This window comes from Geotrypetes seraphini, chromosome 3, assembly GCF_902459505.1.
Source record: "Geotrypetes seraphini chromosome 3, aGeoSer1.1, whole genome shotgun sequence".
Lineage (NCBI taxonomy): Eukaryota > Metazoa > Chordata > Amphibia > Gymnophiona > Dermophiidae > Geotrypetes > Geotrypetes seraphini.
Genome location: NC_047086.1, coordinates 411,514,098 through 411,536,196, shown reverse-complemented (window position 1 = coordinate 411,536,196; position 22,099 = coordinate 411,514,098). Strand labels below are relative to the sequence as shown.

General features: G+C 39.7%; 1 protein-coding gene across 2 annotated transcripts in view; it reads left to right on the top strand.

Annotated features, from left to right (window-relative positions):
- The window catches only part of KLC4 (kinesin light chain 4), a 370,771-nt gene that overhangs the window by 199,028 nt on the left and 149,644 nt on the right, over positions 1-22,099 (top strand). The window contains exon 10 of one of the 2 annotated variants that reach the window (XM_033937472.1): positions 16,634-16,686. In XM_033937472.1, the coding sequence (XP_033793363.1) occupies positions 16,634-16,686 (53 nt within the window). Of the gene's footprint in view, positions 1-2,143; positions 2,176-16,633; positions 16,687-22,099 lie in introns of those variants that run through there. The other variant, XM_033937471.1, reaches the window with a different exon arrangement.

The window sequence follows — 22,099 nt, the reverse complement described above, 5'->3', positions numbered from 1 at the left end:
TTGCTGTACCGAATAGTATAGTATCATATGAGAGTCCTACATGATTTTCTAGTAATTCATTAATTTGGGGCCAAATTAGTTTCCAAAATGCATTTACACAGGGACAAAAAAAAATTAAATGGTCTAATGTCCCAACTTCTATTCTGCAATGCCAGCATCTATTAGATCTAGTACTATCTATCTTTTGTAAGCGCGTAGGGGTCCATAAAACTCTTATGTAACAAAAACATCCAAGTTTGACTCATAGATGCTGACTTTGTAGATCTTAATCTCCAGGACCAAAATCGTGGCCATTGAGACTCAGAAATTGTCTGACAAATCTCAATACTCCAAATATCCCTAAGTCCAGTTTTCTTTTTTTTATTTAAAAATCCATTTAACAATTTATACCATTATGCGGCTTGGTGACCCAAAAAAATCCGCCTGGAAACATAGAACCTGCAGACTATATTGAGTATTAAGAGTTTTCCATTCAGGGAACCCTGCCTGAATAGCTTGCTTCAATTGCAACCATTTAAAATACTGTGTTTTATTTAATCCAAATTTATGTTGCAATTGTGAAAAACTAAGCATTGATCCTTCTGAAATAACATCATTCAATGTTCGTATACCTGCAATTATCCATTGTTTCCAGACGATTTTATATCCGCCAATCTTGATCCTGGAGTTTACCCAAATTGATTGATTTAATGATTTAGCAATTGGTTCTGGTGATAGATTACTAATATATCTTAATGTCTTCCAAGTATCCAATAGAATTCTGTTATCCTTATATCGTCTAGGCATGTTTATACTAATTAGGTGTTCTACATGTAGTGGGAACAGGAGCCGCCATTCTAGATATAGCCAATCTGGTACATTCTCCATGAGATCTGGGAGGATCCAATACATACCCTGTCTTAGAATATAGGCTTGATGGTACCTATAAAAATTTGGAAAATTTACCCCTCCCTCCACAATTGGTCTTTGTAAAGATACTAAAGCAATTCTGGGTCTTTTCCCAAACCAAACAAATTTTGTAAGAATATTATTTAACTTTTTATAGAATGACCCCTGAAAATATATTGGTATCATACTCATTTGGTAACAAACCACAGGCAACATCATCATTTTAATTGTTTGAACTCTTCCCCACCAAGAAAGATGTAAAGGATTCCATTGCTCACACATTTCTGTTAGTTTTTTTTAATAAAAGTTTTTCATTTTCTTTGACTGTATCTTCAATTGTATTTTTGATAATAATTCCTAAATATTTTAAACCTTCTTCTTTCCAAATAAATGAATATGAATCAAATAATCCTTTGGTACAATGAACATTAATTGGAAGAATTTCCGATTTACTCCAATTAATTTTATATCCAGAAAATTTCCCAAATTTCTCTAGAAGATTAAGTAAACTTGGAACAGTATTCCCCGGTTCTCTTAAATATAATAATATATCATCTGCATATGCAGAAAGTTTAAATTCCCAGTAAGAAAATGGGATTCCCTTTATCTCCTTAGTTTGATTAATTGAAATTAATAAGGGTTCTAAAACAATATCAAAAAGTAAGGGGGACAAAGGACATCCTTGTCTAACTCCCCTACGCAAGTTAAATCTATCTGATAAATTGTTATTAATATATAATCTTGCACCAGGAGAGCTATACAAAGTCTGAATCATTTTAATAAAACCGGGGCCTATTCCAAACCATTCCATAGCTTGATACATATAACTCCATTCCACTCTATCAAATGCTTTTTCTGCATCTAAAGCTGGATCATTCATATTTTTTGCTAAATTTAAAGAGTGAAAAGCTAATCTAGTATTGTTTGATGAATGTCTTTTAGCAATAAATCCTGTTTGGTGTACATCAATAATAAAAGGAAGAGCTTTTGCCAATCTTATTGCTAAAACTTTAGCAATCAACTTACCATCTACATTTAGTAAAGATATAGGCCTGTAGTTTGAAACCAAAGTAGGATCCCTGTTTGGTTTTGGTAAGACAATAATTACCGAATCAGCCATAGTACCTGATATGTTCCCATTATTTATTTGGTATTGATACAAATTTAATAAATATGGTAAGATAATATTTTGAAATGTTTTATAGAATTCAACAGATGCACTGCTTATGTTCTTATGTTCTTATGTTCTTAACAGTATAGCCATCACCACCTGGAGCGGATCCAACTCTAAGAGACTTCAATGCTGATTCTATTTCTTTTAAAGATATAGGATCTTCTAAACTTCGTTTTATAAGATCCGGAACATTTGGTCCAATAAATGAGTTTAAGAAATTTAATCCTTCTTGTTCTTTATTTTCACAAGATTCAGAAGAATATAAATCTTTATAAAAATCAAGAAATTGTATTAAAATATCTTTGGTGTTAGTGTGTGTGTTGCCTTGTGTGTCTTTAATTGCAATAATCTTAGATTTCCTTTTTTTTTGCTTTGAGAAAATTAGCTAATAATCTTCCAGCTTTGTTTGAATTACCATAATACTGAACTTGCTTATAGAAGATATCTTTCCTCACAAATTGAGAAGAAATCTCATTATTTCGCTTTTACTTTTAATAAATTTTGTAATGTATTATGTTCCCATTTCTCAATTAATTTATTTTCTAATATTTTAATTTGGTTTTCCAAATCAATATATTGTTTTTTAAGTTGTTTTTTGATAAATGCTGAATATGAAATAATATTTCCTCTTATTGTTACTTTAAATGCGTCCCACAAAATCTCAGCATTAATATTGTCCGAATTATTTATTTGAAAAAATTCATTCATCTTTAATTTAAAATCTTCCAGAAAGTTCGAGTCCGCAAGTAAAGCATTATCAAATCTCCAAATTGGATTGAACTGTACCATATCATTATTCTGAAAGTCAATCCACACACCAGCATGATCTGAAATTACAATGGGATCAATAACTGCATTCATCACTCGCTGCGCTATACTATTAGACACAAATATATAATCAATTTGTGAAAAAGATTTGTGGACCTGAGAACAAAAAGAGAATTCCTGATCATTAAAATGAAGAATACGCCATATATCAACTAAATTACAAGATTGAACCAAATTATCTAAACCTAACGATTTCATAATTCTATTTGGTCTTTTATCCAAAATTGGATCCATTACAGCATTGAAATCCCCTGCTACGATTAAATTAGAAGTAGCCAGTGGTAGCAGTAATTGTTGAACTTGTTTGAAAAACTCAGGGTTGTATTTCCCAGAACCATATTGATATGCACCCATCTTCCTAAAGGATCATGGTTTATTAATTTGAAATCAGCAGTGCACTTCCTATTTATCAGGACAGCAACCCCAGCTTTTTTCCCCATTGCCGGTGCAAAGAAGCATTTAGAAATCCAACCCCCAGATAACTTTTTAGATTCAATATCAGAAAGGTGCGACTCTTGAATAAAATATATGTCCGCATTTTGCTTTTTAAGGAACGTTAATACTTTCTTTCTCTTAATAGGATGATTTAAACCATTGACATTAATAGAATAAATTTTTATATCCATCTATTTTATAATTAAACTTTGGCAAATACTTCTATAATAGTAAAGATGACCAGATCTCAGCACATTAAGTAAATATATTTCCTGCATCCAATCCCCCCATCCCTTACCCCTCCCAAAAATAAAATTATGAAAGAAAAATTCAATTTTTACATTTATCCCATTTTCAATCCTCATCAATATATTATTGCTCTGAACCCCCCTCCCTCTCTCTATGCTCCCTCCCCTCCCCCCCATAAACATTGTCTGACCTGGAACACACATTGGTATTGCAGACCCTAAACCCCCTCCCCCAGACAACTAATACCCCTCCATATTGAATTAACACATCTCAAAAAGTTCAGCTATTCTTTTTCCCCCCCACATATGTAATATTTAATTAGTTATATCTATACATATTCAATCATTTAGTTAATAATTATTATCATTAAAATTGAAATTACATTGTAGCAAATTACATAAAATTATCTGTGATGAAATCAAAATGAATATTCAAATACAAGTTCATACATATAAGTTATTCATATAAATAATAGTATCTTAAAATTCTTTATCTCCTTATTAATTATCTCTTCTTGAAAAAATCCCAATTCCCAGACTTAACCCTTTATTTTATTATTTTTGTATTTCATATCAATTAGTATCCCGGTGAACTATATCATTATATTAAGATTCTTATTTAATTAATTCATATAGATTATAACTATATCTTCTTTCCAAAATAATATATATCTCATCTTAATATTTTGTTAACATTTTTAAATTTAACTATAATTCCATGTACAGTGGTGCCTCGCATAACGAACGCCTCACACAACGAACGCTGCACACAACGAACTTCATGTCTTGATTCACACAACGAACTTCGTTTCACACAACGAACTTCACACAACGAACTTACGAACTTCGTTTCACACAACGAACTTCGTTTCACACAACGAAGTCGCCCGAGCTGCCGATGTATTGCATCCTTCCGCGCAGGCACTGCAGGCAGTCGTTAGTCACTGCGCTTAACTGCCCTCTCTCACTGTATACAGTCGTCCTTTTAAGATAAACTCAATATTTTTTATATATCATGGCTTCTAAAAAAAGCAGGAAGGTGATTTCTGTTGAAATGAAACGGGAAATAATTAGAAGGAGTGAATGTGGGGTCAAACAGTGTGACCTCGTCAAAGAGTTTGGCCTCAGCAAGACCACCATTTTCACCATTTTGACAAATTTATCTTTTTTTATGTCATCTTAGCATATTTTATGCTGCAGAACGAATTATTTTTTTTAACATGTATTGTTATGGGAAAACGCGTTTCACATAACGAACTTTTCGCATAACAAACTTGCTCCTGGAACGAATTAAGTTCGTTGTGTGAGGCACCACTGTATATTAAAATATTCACTGTTAATTTAAATATATTCAGTCATAGCGTTAATATATTATTGATACTAGCATTCAACCAATTTTTTATAACATTCTCAGTTAAAAATCATTTATAATATATTCAATATAAATAAATATTTAAATGAAATATATATTTTCATATTTATTAATTAAAGTCTAAAATTATTTCCTATTTTATTAATAATCCCTTTTGCAATATTTAGTATTATATATTTATTTCCTTATGTTAATCAGTTATTATTATTCAGAATGGGTAGTAATTAGTAGTTGGGTAAAGATATATATTATATTTATAATAACTCTCTTAGATAATTAATTTCTTATTAATTTAAGAATGTATCAGTAGCTTCAAAATATTGAAAAATTAGTCAAAAGATCTTCACATGCAATAAAATGCAGTAAAATTAACTTGGTCCAATATCAATCCACTTCTTCTTTCTTCCTTCTTTCTTCCTTTTTCTCTTCTCTTCTCTTCAAAAAGAGTCTTCTCCATTTTCTCTTTTTCCTTTAATTAATTTTCCTTTATGTAGACATCGGTTCATCTTTTGATAGAAACTCTTTAAGTTTGGCAGGATCTTGAAAATACCAGGATTTATTTCCAGTAGATATTCGCATTGTAGATGGATAGTACAAGCCGTACATAAAACCTTTTTCTTTCAACTGTTGCCTCAGCATTAGAAACTGCTTTCTGATGTTTGCAGTGTGTTTTGCAAAGTCTGGGACCAACATCAATTTAGACCCTTTATAATTTAAGTTTTTGTTCGCTTTTGCTACTTTCAGGATTTCTAAAGCTTGCTGGTATCTCAAAACTTTAAAAATCAAGGGTCTGGGGCCATTTTTTGAAGGGATTCTATGAGCCCGTTCTATCTCCAACGGCCACTTGGAGTTTAACTGTAACAGTTTAGGTAGTAAGTTCTCTAAAAACTGTACAGTAATGTAATGTAATGTAATTTATTTCTTATATACCGCTACATCCGTTAGGTTCTAAGCGGTTTGAAGAAAATATACATTAAGATTATAAATGAGAAGTAAGAAGGTACTTTAAAAAATTCCCTTACTGTCCCGAAGGCTCACAATCTAACTAAAGTACCTGGAAATTAATAAAGAAGAGAAAATAAAGATGGTTGAAAAAAGAAAAATTCTATGTGAACTTATAGGATGGAAATTAAACTGACAGTGAAGAACTGTATGAAAAATACATATGGAATTCAGTTAGAGAGGGTAGGTTACAATCTATTTATGGTATGTGTTTAATTGGAAGGTGTTAGGTGTTACAGTGTCTCCCCCTTCAAGATTTTCAGCCAGTCCAAGCACTCTGATGTTCTTCCTTTTCCCCCTGTTCTCCATATCTATCAGCTGATTTTTCAAGCTTTCCACAGTTTGTCTTTCATTTTCACACTTCCAGCAGTTCGACCCTCTCTTCAATCACAGACATCCTCTGCCTGTCAGTCTGGATCTCCTGCCTCAGACCCAACACCTCCTCCTTTACCTCCGAAATTTTGCCAGCGTTGTCTGTCAGCATTAATTTAATTTTAAATAGCTCTGCCATTATATCTGCTTTATCTGAGAATTCCTCTGTTTCCAACGGGATCGGGACACTCGACGGCGACACTGGAGTCACTTTAGATCTTTTTGCCGATACACCGGAAGTGCACGGCTTCTCCGATTTCCCCTGCCTTGTTGTTGCCATTTCCGAAGCTGTTTTACTTTTTTATATCGCAGGATGAGCGAATCAAATCAACTTTTTCTTTCAGTTAGTTGACTGGGTTCAGGGAGCTCCGCGGTTATGTGACCATTTTGCGTGCTCCAAGCCACGCCCCCCTCCCCCACCCATCTTAATCTTTATTATTAAAGTAATTATAAATTATTTCCATCTGTTCCAAGAAATATTATACATATTTTAAATGTAAATTATACATATGATTAATCAGACTTAGTTATCAAACCACAAAGAAAAACCCCCATCCTTCCCTTCTATTATCATCTTTATGAATAATTAAAAATTAAAAGATCTTAGAATTCTCCCCCCCTCCCCCCCTATATGGATGTGCATTTTATCTAACAACAAAATCATAATTATAATAATTTTACAAAAGACGACAATGGGCCCCAGATTAATTTAAAGCTTTTTGTATTCCCTGACAAATCAGCGTTCATTTTCTCATATTTATAAATTAAACATAAACTTGCCCACCAGAATGTAAAGTTGAGATGATCCTAGTTTTTCCAGTTTCGTTTAATCATTTGTAGAGCTATACTAGTCATAATTAATAAAAGATGTCTTTTATATTTATCTAGGGGATCCTTGATATGTAAAATGGTACCACAAATTACTATTTCATAAGTTAACGGAATCTCAGATTCTAAAATATTATTATGTCTCCAAATTGATTTCCAGAAAATCATTATCTTAGGGCAGTAAAACAGTAAATGATCTAGTGCAGGGGTGCCCACACTTTTTTGACTCGCGAGTTACTTTTAAAATGACCAAGTCAAAATGATCTACCAACAATAAAATTTTAAAAAAACACAACGCACACTGTACGCATAGAATTGTTAATTATTCCTATTCCGGGGGTTTTTCAAAGAGGTCAAAGCAGATGACTCTATGCACTGTCACCTCAATAACAACCATACAAAAATAGACAAATACCCACTTCCTCCCTTTTTACTAAACCACAATAGCAGTTTTTAGCGCAGGGAGCTGCGCTGAATGCCCAGTGCTGCTCTCGACGCTCATAGGCTCCCTGCGCTAAAAACCACTATTGCAGTTTAGTAAAAGGGAACCATATTGTAAAATATAGACAGCAGATATAAATTCAGACACATTTTGATCACTAAATTTAAAATAAAATCATTTTTCCTACTTTGGTGATTTCATGAGTTTCTGGTTGCACTTTCTTCTTCTGACTGTGCATCCAATCTTTCTTTCAGCCTGTATGCTTCCTCTCCTCCACACCTCATTCCCTCCCCCAACTTTTTCTTCCTCTCTCCCTGACCTTTCTTTCTTTCTCTCCTCATGCCCCCTTTCTTTTTTTCTGTTTCTCTTCTTTCCTTCTGTCTCCCTGCCTGCCCCCTTCCTTTCTTTCTTTCTCCCTGCCCTTCCCCAAGCCACTGCCACTGCCGGGGAACAGGACCCAAACCGCCACCAATGGATAACAGGCCCCAAAGCCGACACCGACGACGCCCCATGCTCTCCCTTCTTCGGGCCGACCAGCATTCCTCTCCCCGACATCAATTCTGCCGTCGGAGAGGAAGTTCCGCCCAGCCAGGCAGCGATTGGCTGGCCCAAACTTCCTCTCCGACAGCAGAATTGACATTGGGGAGAGGAAGACTGATCGGCCCGATAGATCGCCAAGGCAAAGTGAGTCCTGGGTGATCGACTCACTTTGCCTTGGCGAGCTACCCGTCGATCGCGATCGACCTATTAGGCACCCCTGATCTAGTGTTCCTATGTCTAGATGACAGTGCCAGCATCTATTAGATCTAGAGATATCTACCTTATTCAATCTAATTGGGGTCCAAAAACAATGATGTAACAAAAAGAACCAAGTTTCATAGATGCTGATGCTGTACATCTCATTCTCCAAGACCAAATACGTGGCCATCGAGATGCAGAAATATACTGCTTAATCTCAATGCTTAATCTCACTGAGTGTATTGAGGAGTAGCTGGTGATTGACAGAGTCAAACGCTTCAGAAATATCGAATGGAAGATGGATGGCTTGATGTCCTTTTCTTAGTAATTGCTTGACTTTGGTAGTTAAAGTTAGCATTAGCATCTCCGTGCTGTGTTGTGGTCAGAATCCGAGCTGTGTGTGATGGAGGCATGAGTGTTTTTCAATATAGAAACATAGAAACATAGAAAATGTCGGCAGAAAAGGGCTATAGCCCACCAAGTCTGCCCATTGCAATTTGCCTCCCCCCCAGAGTTCATTCCCTTAGAGATCCCACATGAGTATCCCATTTCTTCTTAAAATCAGTCACGCTGCTGGCCTCAATCACCTGCAGTGGGAGTCCATTCCAACACTCCACCACTCTCTCGGTGAAAAAGTACTTCCTGGAGTCGCTATGAAATTTCCCTCCTCTGATTTTCAGCGGATGCCCTCTGGTTGTTGAGGGTCCCATGAGACAGAAGATATTATCTTATGACTCGATACGTCCCGTGATGTATTTGTACGTTTCAATCATGTCTCCCCGTTCTCTTCTTTCTTCAAGTGAGTACAGCCACAATTTTTTTAGTCTTTCTTCGTACGTGAGATCCTTGAGCCCCAGGACCATCCTGGTCGCCATTCGCTGAACTGACTCGATCCTCAGTATGTCTTTACGGTAGTGTGGTCTCCAGAACTGAACACAGTACTCCAAGTGAGGCCTCACCATGGATCTGTACAACGGCATCATGACTTCAGGTCTCCTGCTGACAAATCCTCTACGGATACAACCTATCATCTGTCTTGCCCTGGAGGAAGCCTTCTCCACTTGATTGGCAGCCTTCATGTCCTCACTAATAATCACCCCTAGATCGCGTTCTGTCTTGGTCTCAACTAAGGTCTCACCATTCAGTACATAATTTTTGTGCGGATTTTTCTTTCCCAGGTGCATCACCTTGCATTTTTTAGCATTGAAGCTTAGCTGCCAAGTAGTTGACCATCTTTCCAGCAGGTTATGTTCTTATGAGAGTTGTTTGCTTACATGTGTTTCCAGGAGTTTGGTGAGTGTAGGGAAGCCGGCGATAGGCCTGTAGTTTGCCAGATTTGTTAGGTCAGTGTTTGAGACCTTGGGAATTGGGGTGAGTGCAATTTGACCCACTTGCGATGGGAGCTGGCTTTGGTGAAGTCAACCGTTCAGAAGGTTAGTGAGCCAGGCTATGATGCGGACAGGGGTGTTTGCTAATAGCCAGCTGGAGCATTTATCAAGAACTAGTCTTATAGCCCGTTACATTAACGGGTGCTAGAATATATGTGTGTGTGTCTGTCTTTATTTCTTTCTCTCTCTCTCCTTAGCTGCTTTCTGTATTTCTGTCTTTCTTTCTGTCTTTCTTTTTCCTTGGCTGTCCACTACCATTCCGCACCCCTCCTGACCCGACTCCCGCTGTCTTTCTTTCTGTCTGTCTCTGTCCCTGGCCCCCTTTGTCTGTTTGTCTTTCTGTATATGTCCCTGGCCCTGTGTCTTTCTTCTTTTCTTTCTGTCTCCCTTCCTCCCTCTGTCTGTCTGTCAAAAGCAGCATTCCCTCCCCCTTCCATATCCCTCCCCCCACACCAGTTCCCTGTGTCTTTCTTCTTGTCTTTCTGTCTCCCTTCCTCCCTCTGTCTGTGCAAAGCAGCATTCCCTCCCCCTTCCATATCCCTCCCCCCACACCAGTTCCCTGTACAGCAGCATTAGCGTTTCCTCTACCCTCTTTCCCTTCCCACAGTGGCGACTACAAATGCGGGTCCGAGTCATTTGCCGCCGCCCCCCCTTCCGTTCCCGCGGGCCCGACTGGCGATTTAAGCAGCGTGTGCATCAGTGTTCACACGCTGCTTCGGGTCCTTCTACTGCCCTGATTTACTCAGGCATGTCCGGAGCAAATCAGGGCAGTAGGAGGGCCCGAAGCAACGTGTGAAGACTGATGCATACGCTGCTTAAATCGCCAGTCATGCCCGCGGGAACGGAAGGGGGGGCGGCGGCAAATGAGTCGGGTCCCGGGCAGCGGAAAGTTGCTGGGCTCCGCAGGCCTCCCCACCCCACCATCCTAACGTCAAACTGATACCTGAGGCCGGTCACCACCACCACCACTTCCGCAGCTCGCTTGCGCTTCGGCCGATAGGTGGAGAGCAGGGAAGCTTTTGTGATGCGCGAACACGCAGCAGCAGGACGGACCAGAAGCTGCGCATGCGCACTTCCTATGTGTCGCTACAGCTCACGGAAAAGCGGCACACACTTAGGAACTGCGCGTGCGCGGCCTAGCATTTTATTATATTAGATGCTGCATCAAGAGGAGAGTTTTTTTTTTATAGGAATTTATCAGTATCTGAATTTTCTAATGGTGAAAATGTGCTCCAGATTTGGTCGGCAGCACAAGAGTCGGAGGTTTCTTGTGGAGGTGGTTGGATTAGAGCTGTAGTGAAAGAAGCGGTTTCAACGTCTTGTTGTATGGTCTTTATCTTGTTGAGGAAATAGTCGGCAAGGGTCTGTGTACAATAAACTCTGCATCATCACAGGTTGATGTGTTAAGTTCCTTCCCCACTTCTGTTTAGCTGTATATTTACTGTGGGGTTATTTACCTTGTTTTTTTGGATTGTATTTGAAGACAAACTAGTCATCGGACTGACTTGAAAATCTAGCCATAGTTGTTTCTCAATGCCAAAGAATTGTAATGCTAATCTTGCTCTTTCTTGGTCAGGCTGGAAACTTTTCAATTGGCCCTCAATCTATTTGAGATAGTACAAGGGATTGCACCCCAAAATTCTGTCTATTAAAACAATAATGAATTCTCAATTTTACCAACATATTAAAGGCTTGTTTAACCAGGCCTTCCAGAGTTAAATAACTATCACAATTCTCAATACTTTGAGTTCAGAATCTAATTTCAGAGGTTTATCTTGCAATTTTAATTGAAGATCATAAGTGTTAATTAACCTGGGGCAGACTCAAAAGTAAAAACTCACGGTAGGTTTTTCCTTATTCATTTTTAAATGTAAACAGTCGGCCATTTTTCCACTAAGTTTATATTATTGTTAACATAGTAACATAGTAGATGACGGCAGATAAAGACCCGAATGGTCCATCCAGTCTGCCCAACCTGATTCAATTTTAATTTTTTTTTTTTTTTTTCTTCTTAGCTATTTCTGGGCAAGAATCCAAAGCTTTACCCGGTACTATGCTTGGGTTCCAACCGTGTTATTGATGTTATCTTTGATTGTATCAAAAGGAAGATGGATAGATAGTAATATCATCTGAACAGGGAAAAGATAAAATACTTTTCCTAGCTAAAAAATGACCCAAGATAGATATTATTAAAATAGCCCAATGTTGTTTATGATGTTGTCTATGTAATATACACCATCAATCCACAACTGCATATAATAAACTTCAAAGTGCCTAATTTCTAAGTGATCTTTTTTTCAGATGATACCTTTCTAAGTACCTCTATGGTCTTCAGTTCCAGCCAACCACCAGCCAAATTATTTGAAGGCTTATTTCTCTTTCTGGCTTTTATTCATCATCAGACCTTAGATTTTTTAAAGTGCTGGTGCTCTATATTCTATGTTTTGTGCAAATCGATAAACTTTTCTTATACAACTTTAAAACTTTTGTACTTAGCTTTAGCTATTTCTTCATTATTTTTTTAAACCTCGGGAAGGACCTTAAGGTTCAACCAGTTTCGCCCAAAGGCTTTTTCAAGAACGGGTCCCCCCTTTTGTTTTGCTCCACAGCATCCCAACTGGTGTAAGAATAATTTTCTAAGTGAAACCAAACAAGACACAGGAAAAGGGTCAAAATCAAAATACCATACTCAAGAAAATCCTAGTAACCAAAAATATGATTAGTCAATGTAAGGCCCCTGTTAAGTTAGAGGGGCATAATCAAAAGGAACATCTAAGTCAGAAGTCGTCCAAAGTAAAAAAGAGCTTAGGACACATTTTTGAAAAATACGTCCAAATTTTTTTCGTTTCGAAAATCATCTAACTATACGTCCTGCCGATCTGATCATCCAAGTCATTAAATCGTCCATCTTTATACCACATTTTTGTCCAACTTTTTGTCCAAGTGAAAAATGCCTAGAACAAGCCCTGTTGGATGTGGGAGGGGTCTGCAAAGTGATGGACTGAACACCCAGACATGGCACCTAAATAATGGAGTACCTTTCAGGGCACTGCTGTGAACTTCACAAAAAGGGTGCCATGTCTTCTCCTCACTACAGCTCCCTTATAAGTCATGGTTAGCCCCCCAAACCACCTCCAGAATCCCCTAGACCCACTTATCTACCACCCCAATAGTCCTTATTACATTACATTAGTGATTTCTATTCCACCAATACCTTGCGGTTCACGGCGGATTACATAAAAGTTTTCAGAGATTACTTAAAAGTTTACAGGAATAGCATAAGAGATGTCATAAGAGTTACATAAGAATTACCAAAGAGTTGTCGAGATCCGGAACTTGGAGGCGAGGAAGATGGCAGTTTGAGTGCAGAGCTCCTCTCCCTGGACAATCTGCCTGCTTTTAAATATCAGCAGCAGAGGGAGATCAATTGCTTTTACACCTAAGCAGCAACGGGACCAACCCACCAAAAACCCACAGTCCTGATCCTGCAAAAATATGAGCTCCACCCTCCCTGCAGTCTGCTAGGAAAATCAACTGCTTTTACACCTAAGCAGCAGCAGGACCAGCCACCACTACCAAGAGCCCTTTGCTCCGATCCAGCCAGGCATGTGAGCTCCTCCCTCTGCAGTCCATTGGAGAGATCAATCTACCTGCTTTTAAATATCAGCAACAGTGGGAAATCAACTGCTTTTACACCTCAGCAGCAGCGGAACTATCCGCAACTACCAAGAGCCCACAGACCCGATCCAGCCAAGAGTGTGAGATCCACCTCCCCCTGCAGTCCACTAGGAAGATCAACTGTTTTTTACACCTAAGCAGCAACAGGACCAGCCACCACTACCGAGAGCCCTTTGCCCTGATCCAGCCAGACAAGTAAGCTCTTCCCCCAGCATTCCGTTGGAAAAATCAATATGCTTGCTTTTAAATATCATCAGAAGTAGGAGATCAACTGCTTTTACACCTAAGCAGCACCAAGACCAGCCGCCACTATCGAGAGCTTTTGTCCCAATCCAGCCAGACGTGTATGCTCTTCACCATACAATTCGCTGGAGAGATCAATCTGCCTGCTTTTAAATATCAGCAGCATTGGGAAAACAACTGCTTTTACACCTAAGCAGCAGCAGGACCAGCCACCACTACCAAGAACCCTTTGCCCCGATCCAGCCAGGCATGTGAGATCCACCCCCCCCTACAATCTGATAAGAAGATCAACTGTTTTTACACCTAAGCAGCAATAGGACCAGCCGCCACTACCGGGAACCCTTTGCCACGATCCAGCCAGACATATAAGATCTTCCCCCAGCAGTCCATTGGATAGATCAATCTACCTGCTTTTAAATATCAGCAGCAGTGGGAGAACAACTGCTTTTACACCTAAGCAACATTGGGACCAACCGCAACTACCAAGCGCCCATAGACCAGATCATGACAGGAGTGTGAGCTCCACACCTCCTGCAGTCCGCTAGGAAGATCAACAGCTATCAGAAAATGTTTGGGAGATCAGACCGGAGCAAGAAAATCAAGCCCATGGTCGGAGCAGTCCTCTTCACCACTTTAGCAAGTTCCCTGTTTACCTGGTTTCAGGCAGCATGGGCCTGTTCGGCGCTTGCTCGACCCGGGATCTGAAGACTTTTGCTCCGAGGTCCCATCATTCATCTGCCCAACCTTTCTCCAGAGTTTCTCGCCGAGGTTGCGGAGTTCAGAAGGTGCGAGAGCGTAACAGCAGCAAAGAGGGAGCACCATGTTGGCCTCGGCCCCAGAGATACCAGTGTACAGCTCAGCGCCTTGTGACTGTTGCAGTGCATTTGCCTCCTCCACCTGTATCCTGCATGCAGGACTTTAACAGCGTTGGTCTAATCGTCATCTGCCTACCCGAGTTTCGGAGGACTTCTGCCCTAGTGTCCCGCTGTCCGTCGGCCCAGGTTGGCACAGTAAATACAGGACAGGAGTACCCTATCTACCCTAGCAACAACGGCACCGGCACACATAGTCTTTCAACACCACTTGCTTGCTCCACATTCATCAATGACTGAAACTGTGTTTAAAGACACTATTTTTATTTTTACTTTATTTTTCTTTTCATATTATGAATTTCTTTAACCTTATCTATTGTTTTTAATTCTGCCTTTATTATGTTATATCTCCTTTATTTAAATTCTCTCCAAAATTCTGTCTTCCTACGGTTCTCCCTTTTACATCTATTCCTTTTTTCTCCTCTCTTCCATTACCAAAGTACTATTCAGATTAATACTGTCTAGTTAAAATGTTTAACATTAATCTTCTTTATTTTTCACTTCTTTATCAACTTTCAGGTGCTTTAGTTAGATTGTGAGCCTTCGGGACAGTAAGGGAATTTATTAAGCACCTTTCTAACTTCTTACTTTCAATTTAAATGTATATTTTCTTAAAACCGCTTAGAACCTAACGGATATAGCGGTATACAAGAAATAAATTACATTACATTACATTACATCTTAAGGTGATAAATGTTGGGTAATAAGAATTACCAAAGAGTTGTCAAGATCTTAAGGTGGTAAGTGTTGGGTAAATAGAGGCATTTTAGCATGGCTGCAGGAGCCACTTTATGCCTGTACAAAAGGGTTTGGGGGGTGTATAGGGGAGTGCACATGTTTCAGTATCAATGCAGTGATTACAGGGACCTATGGGCATGGGTCCTCCTCTCCATGGGTCCCTAACCCACCCCCAAGACGGCTTAAGACACCTCTGTGCAGCACGACGAGGCTTTCCTATGCCAGGCTGCCAGGTGATGATGTTCTGGAGGCACAATTTTCAAGTTGTGATTAATATTTTTATGGGGGGGGGTCGGTGATCACTGGGGTAGTGTGTGGGGGTCTGTATTATGTGTTTGCAGTGCTTATCTGGTGACTTTAGGTGTTTTTTTGTGACTTAGACCATGTTTTAAATGATCTAAGTCACAACATCCAAGTTCCGTCGATCCTGTGCTGTATAACTTTCGGTTATACATGCAGTACAACTAAGTCTAAGCCTGCCCACGTCCCGCCCAAATCCCGCCCTCGACACTCCTCCTGAAACACCCTGTTTAGCTATGGTCATTCAGTGGCACTGTGAAGGCCTAGGTCGTTTTTAAATACGTCCAAAACCCGGTTTTATTACCGGCACTTGGACGTTTTTGACTGATGATCGTCCAAGTGCCGACTTAGGCTGGGTTTTGGACATTTTTCTCTTTTGATTATGAGCCCCTTATTGTTTCCAAATCATTTCAAATGCTGGTGAGGGTTATCCCATTATTGTGATCTGGCTGCATAAAACTGAATGCAGCGGGTCAGAGCCTGAGGCTTTTCCTCCTCTGAAATAAAGAGAAATTTGAAATGATTTGAAAACAATAATTGATCAGGCATCCTCGAATGGAACTTACATTGACTAATCGTATTTTTGGTTATTGGGGTTTTCTTGGGTATGGTATGAATAATTCTCCCCAACTGTTCTGGAAAAAATCTTTTACCAAGGAATTATTCAGCCAACACAGCAAAGATTTAACATAATTATCTGATAAATTATTTTTCCTTAACAGTGATACTGTACAAGCATTTATTAAACATTGAGATCTTGAGAATTTGGACAGTAAGTCTTCTAAGCTCCATTTTTGTAACTGGAAAGGTCTTCTCAAAAGCCACATATACAATTGATAGACTGGAAGATTTCATGCTTTTCCTTCTATACCAATTTCTAAACATCGTTATCACAAAATTTTATATTTTTGTGCTATCATTTTAGATGATTTGAAATGGATGTGTGAGAAATTGTACCATTTATATTGGGTACCTAGCAATGTATGAGGAACAGTAAGTTACCCGACTGTATTACATGTATGCCAGTACGCTAGATCTGTGCTCTGAGTTAAGTTTCATGTCTTGAATCTTCTCGTTCTTGGTACAGAGGAGCATAAGCCCATTTGGATGCATGCTGAAGAGAGAGAAGAAATGAGCAAGGTGAGCATGCTACTCTTTCACCCTTATGTGGGATAAATGTTGGCATTCAAATAGACATTAACAAAGAGTAGCAGAACAAGTGGGAAAACAGCAGTTCTTTCTCATCTTTCCAGACTAGCACAGATGCCAGCAGGTGGAGACTGAGGCATATTGACTTTTGGCAGTCCCATCTGCAATCAGTCTGTTCTCAGTCTCCAGCAGGTGGAGGTGGTAAGCCTGTGCAGTCTTTCTGCATGTTAGTTAGCGCTTGTTGGATCTGATTAGTGGCCTTTTTTCTTGTCCCTTTTTCTGTCCAACCTCAGGGGTGCCACACACTCCAATGGCCAAGTCCCACCTCCCCAATTTTTTATTAGAGGTACCTCAGCTGTACGCCTTGCTTGAAGGCAAAGACTACAGCTGGTAAAGTTTTTTTTTTCTGGTAAAGTTTTTTTCTGGTAAAATTTTTTTTTCTGAGGCAGTGCCAGTCTGAATAGAAGCCTTTAATTGCTCTTAATTGCTTTTTATTTCTAACCGGTTCACAATGAGCAATTCAGAGAAATTAAGAAAGTGCTCATTGTGCTCCTGCTGAGCAGTTGAGGTGTCTGGTGTCTGCACAAAGTGCTCTGGGCGCTGAGAAGGAGAATCCTCATCGGCTTTCAGTGCTGGTGAGCAGGGTTCCCCTTCGCGCGTGCACCGCTTGTCGACAGTCGGCTGGACTTCCTCTACCGCCACCACAGGGATTTTCCCAGCCAGCAGTGTGGGAAATCAGGTTTCCCTTACAGCTGATAGTGCTGGGGATTCCCTTACAAATTCAAGTTCTTTAATATATCACAAATATAAAACCAAGGGTAAATCTAAGCAGTTTACAATAAAAATTTAAAATAAGTAAATATAAAAATTGAATAGGGTAGGGAACATGAAATACAGTTAAACAATCAAACCAAGTAGGAAATACGAGGAAAGGAGGGAGTCAGTAGGTTACAAGAAGCAAAGAAAAGGTTGGGGAAAGGGAAGGAATGAACAGTATGGTAAGAGGAAAAAACTAAAGTTAATTCTGTCCACATTAGGTGGGATAAAGCCAAAGATGGAACTTTAGAGAGAGGTTACCGAGAAAATTAAGAACAGAAAGCCAAGGAGAAAGAGTTTGCCCCTCCTGCAGAAAGTGCATTGGCTCCCACTTGCACATAGGATTGCTTATAAGATAATATTATTAACATTCAAAACGATTAATAGAAAAACACCAGAATTTATAAATAACCTGGTAATACCATATACACTTAGATCCATCAACCAACAATTATTAAGCTTTCCCTCCTTTGCCTGGTCTCTTTTTTAAGGATACAGTCACCGAGGCACAAAATCTATATATACCGCGCATCAACAAGGGATCAAAGAGGAAAAAGAAAAAAGAACCAGCGTGGCTCATTGTAGCGGTAAAGAAAGTGATCAGAGACAAAAAAGTCTCGTTTAAGGAATGGAAAAGATCAAAAACAGATGAAAACTTTCACGACATGTGTGAGTCACACTGCTTGTGGTTTTGATATTTCCTGATAGTTGTACTGTTTTTTCATATTCGAAATACTTAATAAACAGATTGAACTTAAAAAAAACAGACAAAAACTGGAACAAGCACAAACATCAACGCAGGTTCCATAAGGCAGTAAAAGGGGCCAAAAGAGATTACGAGGAAAAAATAGCCAAGGAGGCGAAAAACTTCAAGCCGTTCTTTCGATATATTAAAGGGATTAAAGGGAAATGACCCGTGAAGGAAGCGGTGGGACGGTTGGATGACCAAGGAATAAAGGGAGCGCTAAAGGAGTTCAAAGCAATTGCCGACAGACTAAACGCATTTTTTGCATCTGTTTTTACCGAAGAGGACATACATAGCATACCGGAACCCATCAGACTATATGCTGGAAGTGAAAACGGGAAACTGACAGGGTTAACAGTCAGTCTAGAAGAGGTATGCATGCAGATTGATAGACTTAAGAGCGATAAATCCCCGGGGCTGGATGGCATCCATCCGAGGGTCATCAAGGAACTGAAAGGGACCATAGCTGAACTACTGCAACTAATAGCCAATCTGTCGATCAAATCGGGAAAGATTCCGGAGGACTGGAAGATGGCGAATGTAACGCTGATCTTCAAAAAAGATTTGAGGGGAGACCTGGGAAACTACAGTCTGACCTCAGTACCAGGAAAGATGGTAGAGGCGCTGATAAAGGACCGCATCATTGATCACTTTGACGGACACTGTCTGATGAGGACCAGCCAGCACGATTTCAGCAAAGGCAGATCTTGTCTGACAAACTTGCTGCACTTCTTCGAGGGAGATAGACAAGGGCGACCCGCTTGACATTGTATATCTGGACTTTCAGAAGGCATTCAACAAGGTTCTGCATGAATGACTACTTTGGAAAATTGCGAGCCATGAAATCGAGGGTGAAATTCTCACGTGGATTAAAAATTGACTGGAGCATAGGAAACAGAGAGTGGGGGTAAATGGATAATATTCGGACTGGAAGAGCGTCACCAGTGGGGTGCCGCAGGGCTCAGTGCTTGGACCCGTACTCTTCAATATCTTTATAAATGATCTGGACATAGGTACAACGAGTGAGGTGATTAAATTTGCGGAAGCTATTCAGAGTAATGAAGAGGCAGGGGGATTGCGAAGATCTGCAACGTGACATAATCAGGCTCGAGGAATGGGCATCGACATGGCAGATGAAATTCAACGTGGATAAGTGTAAAGTGATGCATGTCGGTAACAAAAATCTCATTCACGAATACAGGATGTCCGGGGCGGTACTTGGAGAGACCTCCCAGGAAAGAGATTTGGGAGTTCTGATTGACAAGTCGATGAAGCCGTCTGCGCAATGTGTGGCAGCGGCGAAAAGGGCGAACAGAATGCTAGGAATGATAAAGAAGGGGATCACGAACAGATCGGAGAAGGTTATCATGCTGCTGTACCGGGCCATGGTGCGCCCTCACCTGGAGTTCTGCGTCCAGCACTGGTCGCTGTACATGAAGAAGGACACGGTACTAATCGAAAGGATCCAGAGAAGAGGGACTAAGATGGTTAAGGGGCTGGAGGAGTTGCCGTACAGCGAAAGATTAGAGAAACTGGGCCTCTTCTTCCTCGAGCAGAGGAGATTGAGAGGGGACATAATCGAAACATTCAAAATACAGAAGGGAATAGACTTAGTAGATAAAGACAGGTTGTTCACCCTCTCCAAGGTAGGGAGAACGAGAGGACACTCTCTAAAGTTGAAAGGGAATAGATTCCGTACGAATGTACAGAAGTTCTTCTTCACCCAGAGAGTGGTAGAAAACTGGAATGCTCTTCCGGATTCTGTCATAGGGGAAAACACACTCCAGGGATTCAAGACAAAGTTAGACAAGTTTCTGCTGAACCGGAACGTACGCAGGTAGGGCTAGTCTCAGTTAGGGTACTGGTGTTTGACCAGAGGGCCGCCGCGTGAGCGGACCGCTGGTCTGACCCAGCAGCGGCAATTCTTATGTTCTTAATGCTCCTCAACTATGGAATGCCCTTCCCCTAGAAATAAGGGAGGAAAAAATCACTTGAGCCTTTTCAAGGGAAGCTGAAAAGTCACCTGTTTAAAGATGCCTTCACGTTATAGATTTAAACAACAAAAAAAGTCCTCATTATAGCTTTGAAGATGTCTTCTTATTAAAGTTTGAACTTCTTGAATCGCTTGTATTTAATTAAAATTTTCCTTACTTTTTCCCTTACACTATTCCCCTCTTCTACTAAACCGCGCTAGCAGTTTTAGTGTGGAGCGGAGCAGCGCAGGTCATTTAGCGCAGCTCCCAGCACTAAAACCTCTAGCGCGGTTTAGTAGAAGAGGCCTTATGTTCTTACCTTAATTGTTCAACTATCCTAAAACAAATGTAGTCCCCCCCCCCCCCCATTTCTTCCTTCTATGCTCCAGTCTATTTGGTTTGGTATGTGTTTTAACATTGTAAAACTTTTATTTTTATATTTTGCCTAGAAATATTTTAACAGGTGACTATATCAAATTTTTATAAAACTTGAAATTCGCAAATTATTTTTCTGAATAAAGATAAAAAGGCAGAGAATTCCAGAGTGGGAACCATGACAGAGAACGAAGAATTCCGATTCCTACAGTTGGCTTTCAGACCCACTGATTGGTGAGGACATTTCGGTTGTGCGCATTTTCTCACCATGAAGAGCTGCAGGAGCTTATTCTTCAGGTGTCTTTAGTTTTGCGCTTTCATGAAGAAGCTAAGGACCTTCCTCGTGTTGTGGATCCTCTGCTTTGAGGGATCCGGTTAGCATCCCATTCTTTTCCTATGCATCAAGATATTTGAGATGTGGTATACGCACAGTTGAAGATTCCGGATGCACCTTTTCGTTTGGCACAGTCCTAGGATCGCCTTTATTCTATTCCTTATGTTGATAGGGATACCTTCAAGTCTCCTGTGGTCGATGTTGTGGTTTCAGCCATTGCTCACCGGCAAATGATGCCAGTGGAAGACAATTCGGACTTTATGGATTGCCAGGGCCACAGAATGGAGTCCCCAGAAATTTTTTCCAGCCGGGTGGCATGAAAAAGTAGCCGGGTGGGGCGGGGCGGGACGGGGAAATTTGGTTGTGGGGAAAATTAAGGGCTCCTTTTACTAAGCTGCAATAGCGTTTTTAGTGCATGCAGAATTGCCGCACTACACGGCTAGAACTAACACCAGCTCAATGCGTCAATAAGGCGTCTTCAACTCGTTCAAAATACTGCAATAAAGATTATTTCAGGTTCCAAAAAATTTGATCACGTCACACCCTTACTTCAAAGTGCTCATTGGTTGCCAATATCTTATAGGATTACTTACAAAATAGCTCTTTTAGTCTTTAAGACATTAAAATCTAATACTCCGGCTTTCATAGATAGACTCTTGATTCCATACAGTTCATCTAGAACTCTCAGATCATCTTCACAATGTACTTTAAATGTCCCCTCTTTAAAAATTATTGGAACCCGCCGTGCTTCAATTTTCTCCGTTACGGCACCAATGTTATGGAACTCTCTTCCTTTGTATTTAAGATTAGAACAAGATTTAAAAATATTTAAAAAGAACCTTAAATGTCTTCTTTTTAAAGAAGCCTTTAATTGACAGATTACAAATTCTCAATTTTCTTGACATCCTTTCGGTCTCTCATTTTTCCCCTTATCTCCCCAATGTGTTTCCCTTTTATGTAATCTTTTAACAAATATTGTATTTCCTCCCCACCTTCCCATTGTTATCAGCTGTCTTCTTGTCTAAAGTTGTTTCCCAGTTTGTTTATATGAATAGTAATTGTATAAGTAAGTCCACTTTATTTTATTTATGTAAAACGCTTTGAAATTGTAAAAGCGTTTAATCAAACAATATAATAAACTTGAAACTTGTTAGCGTCTAG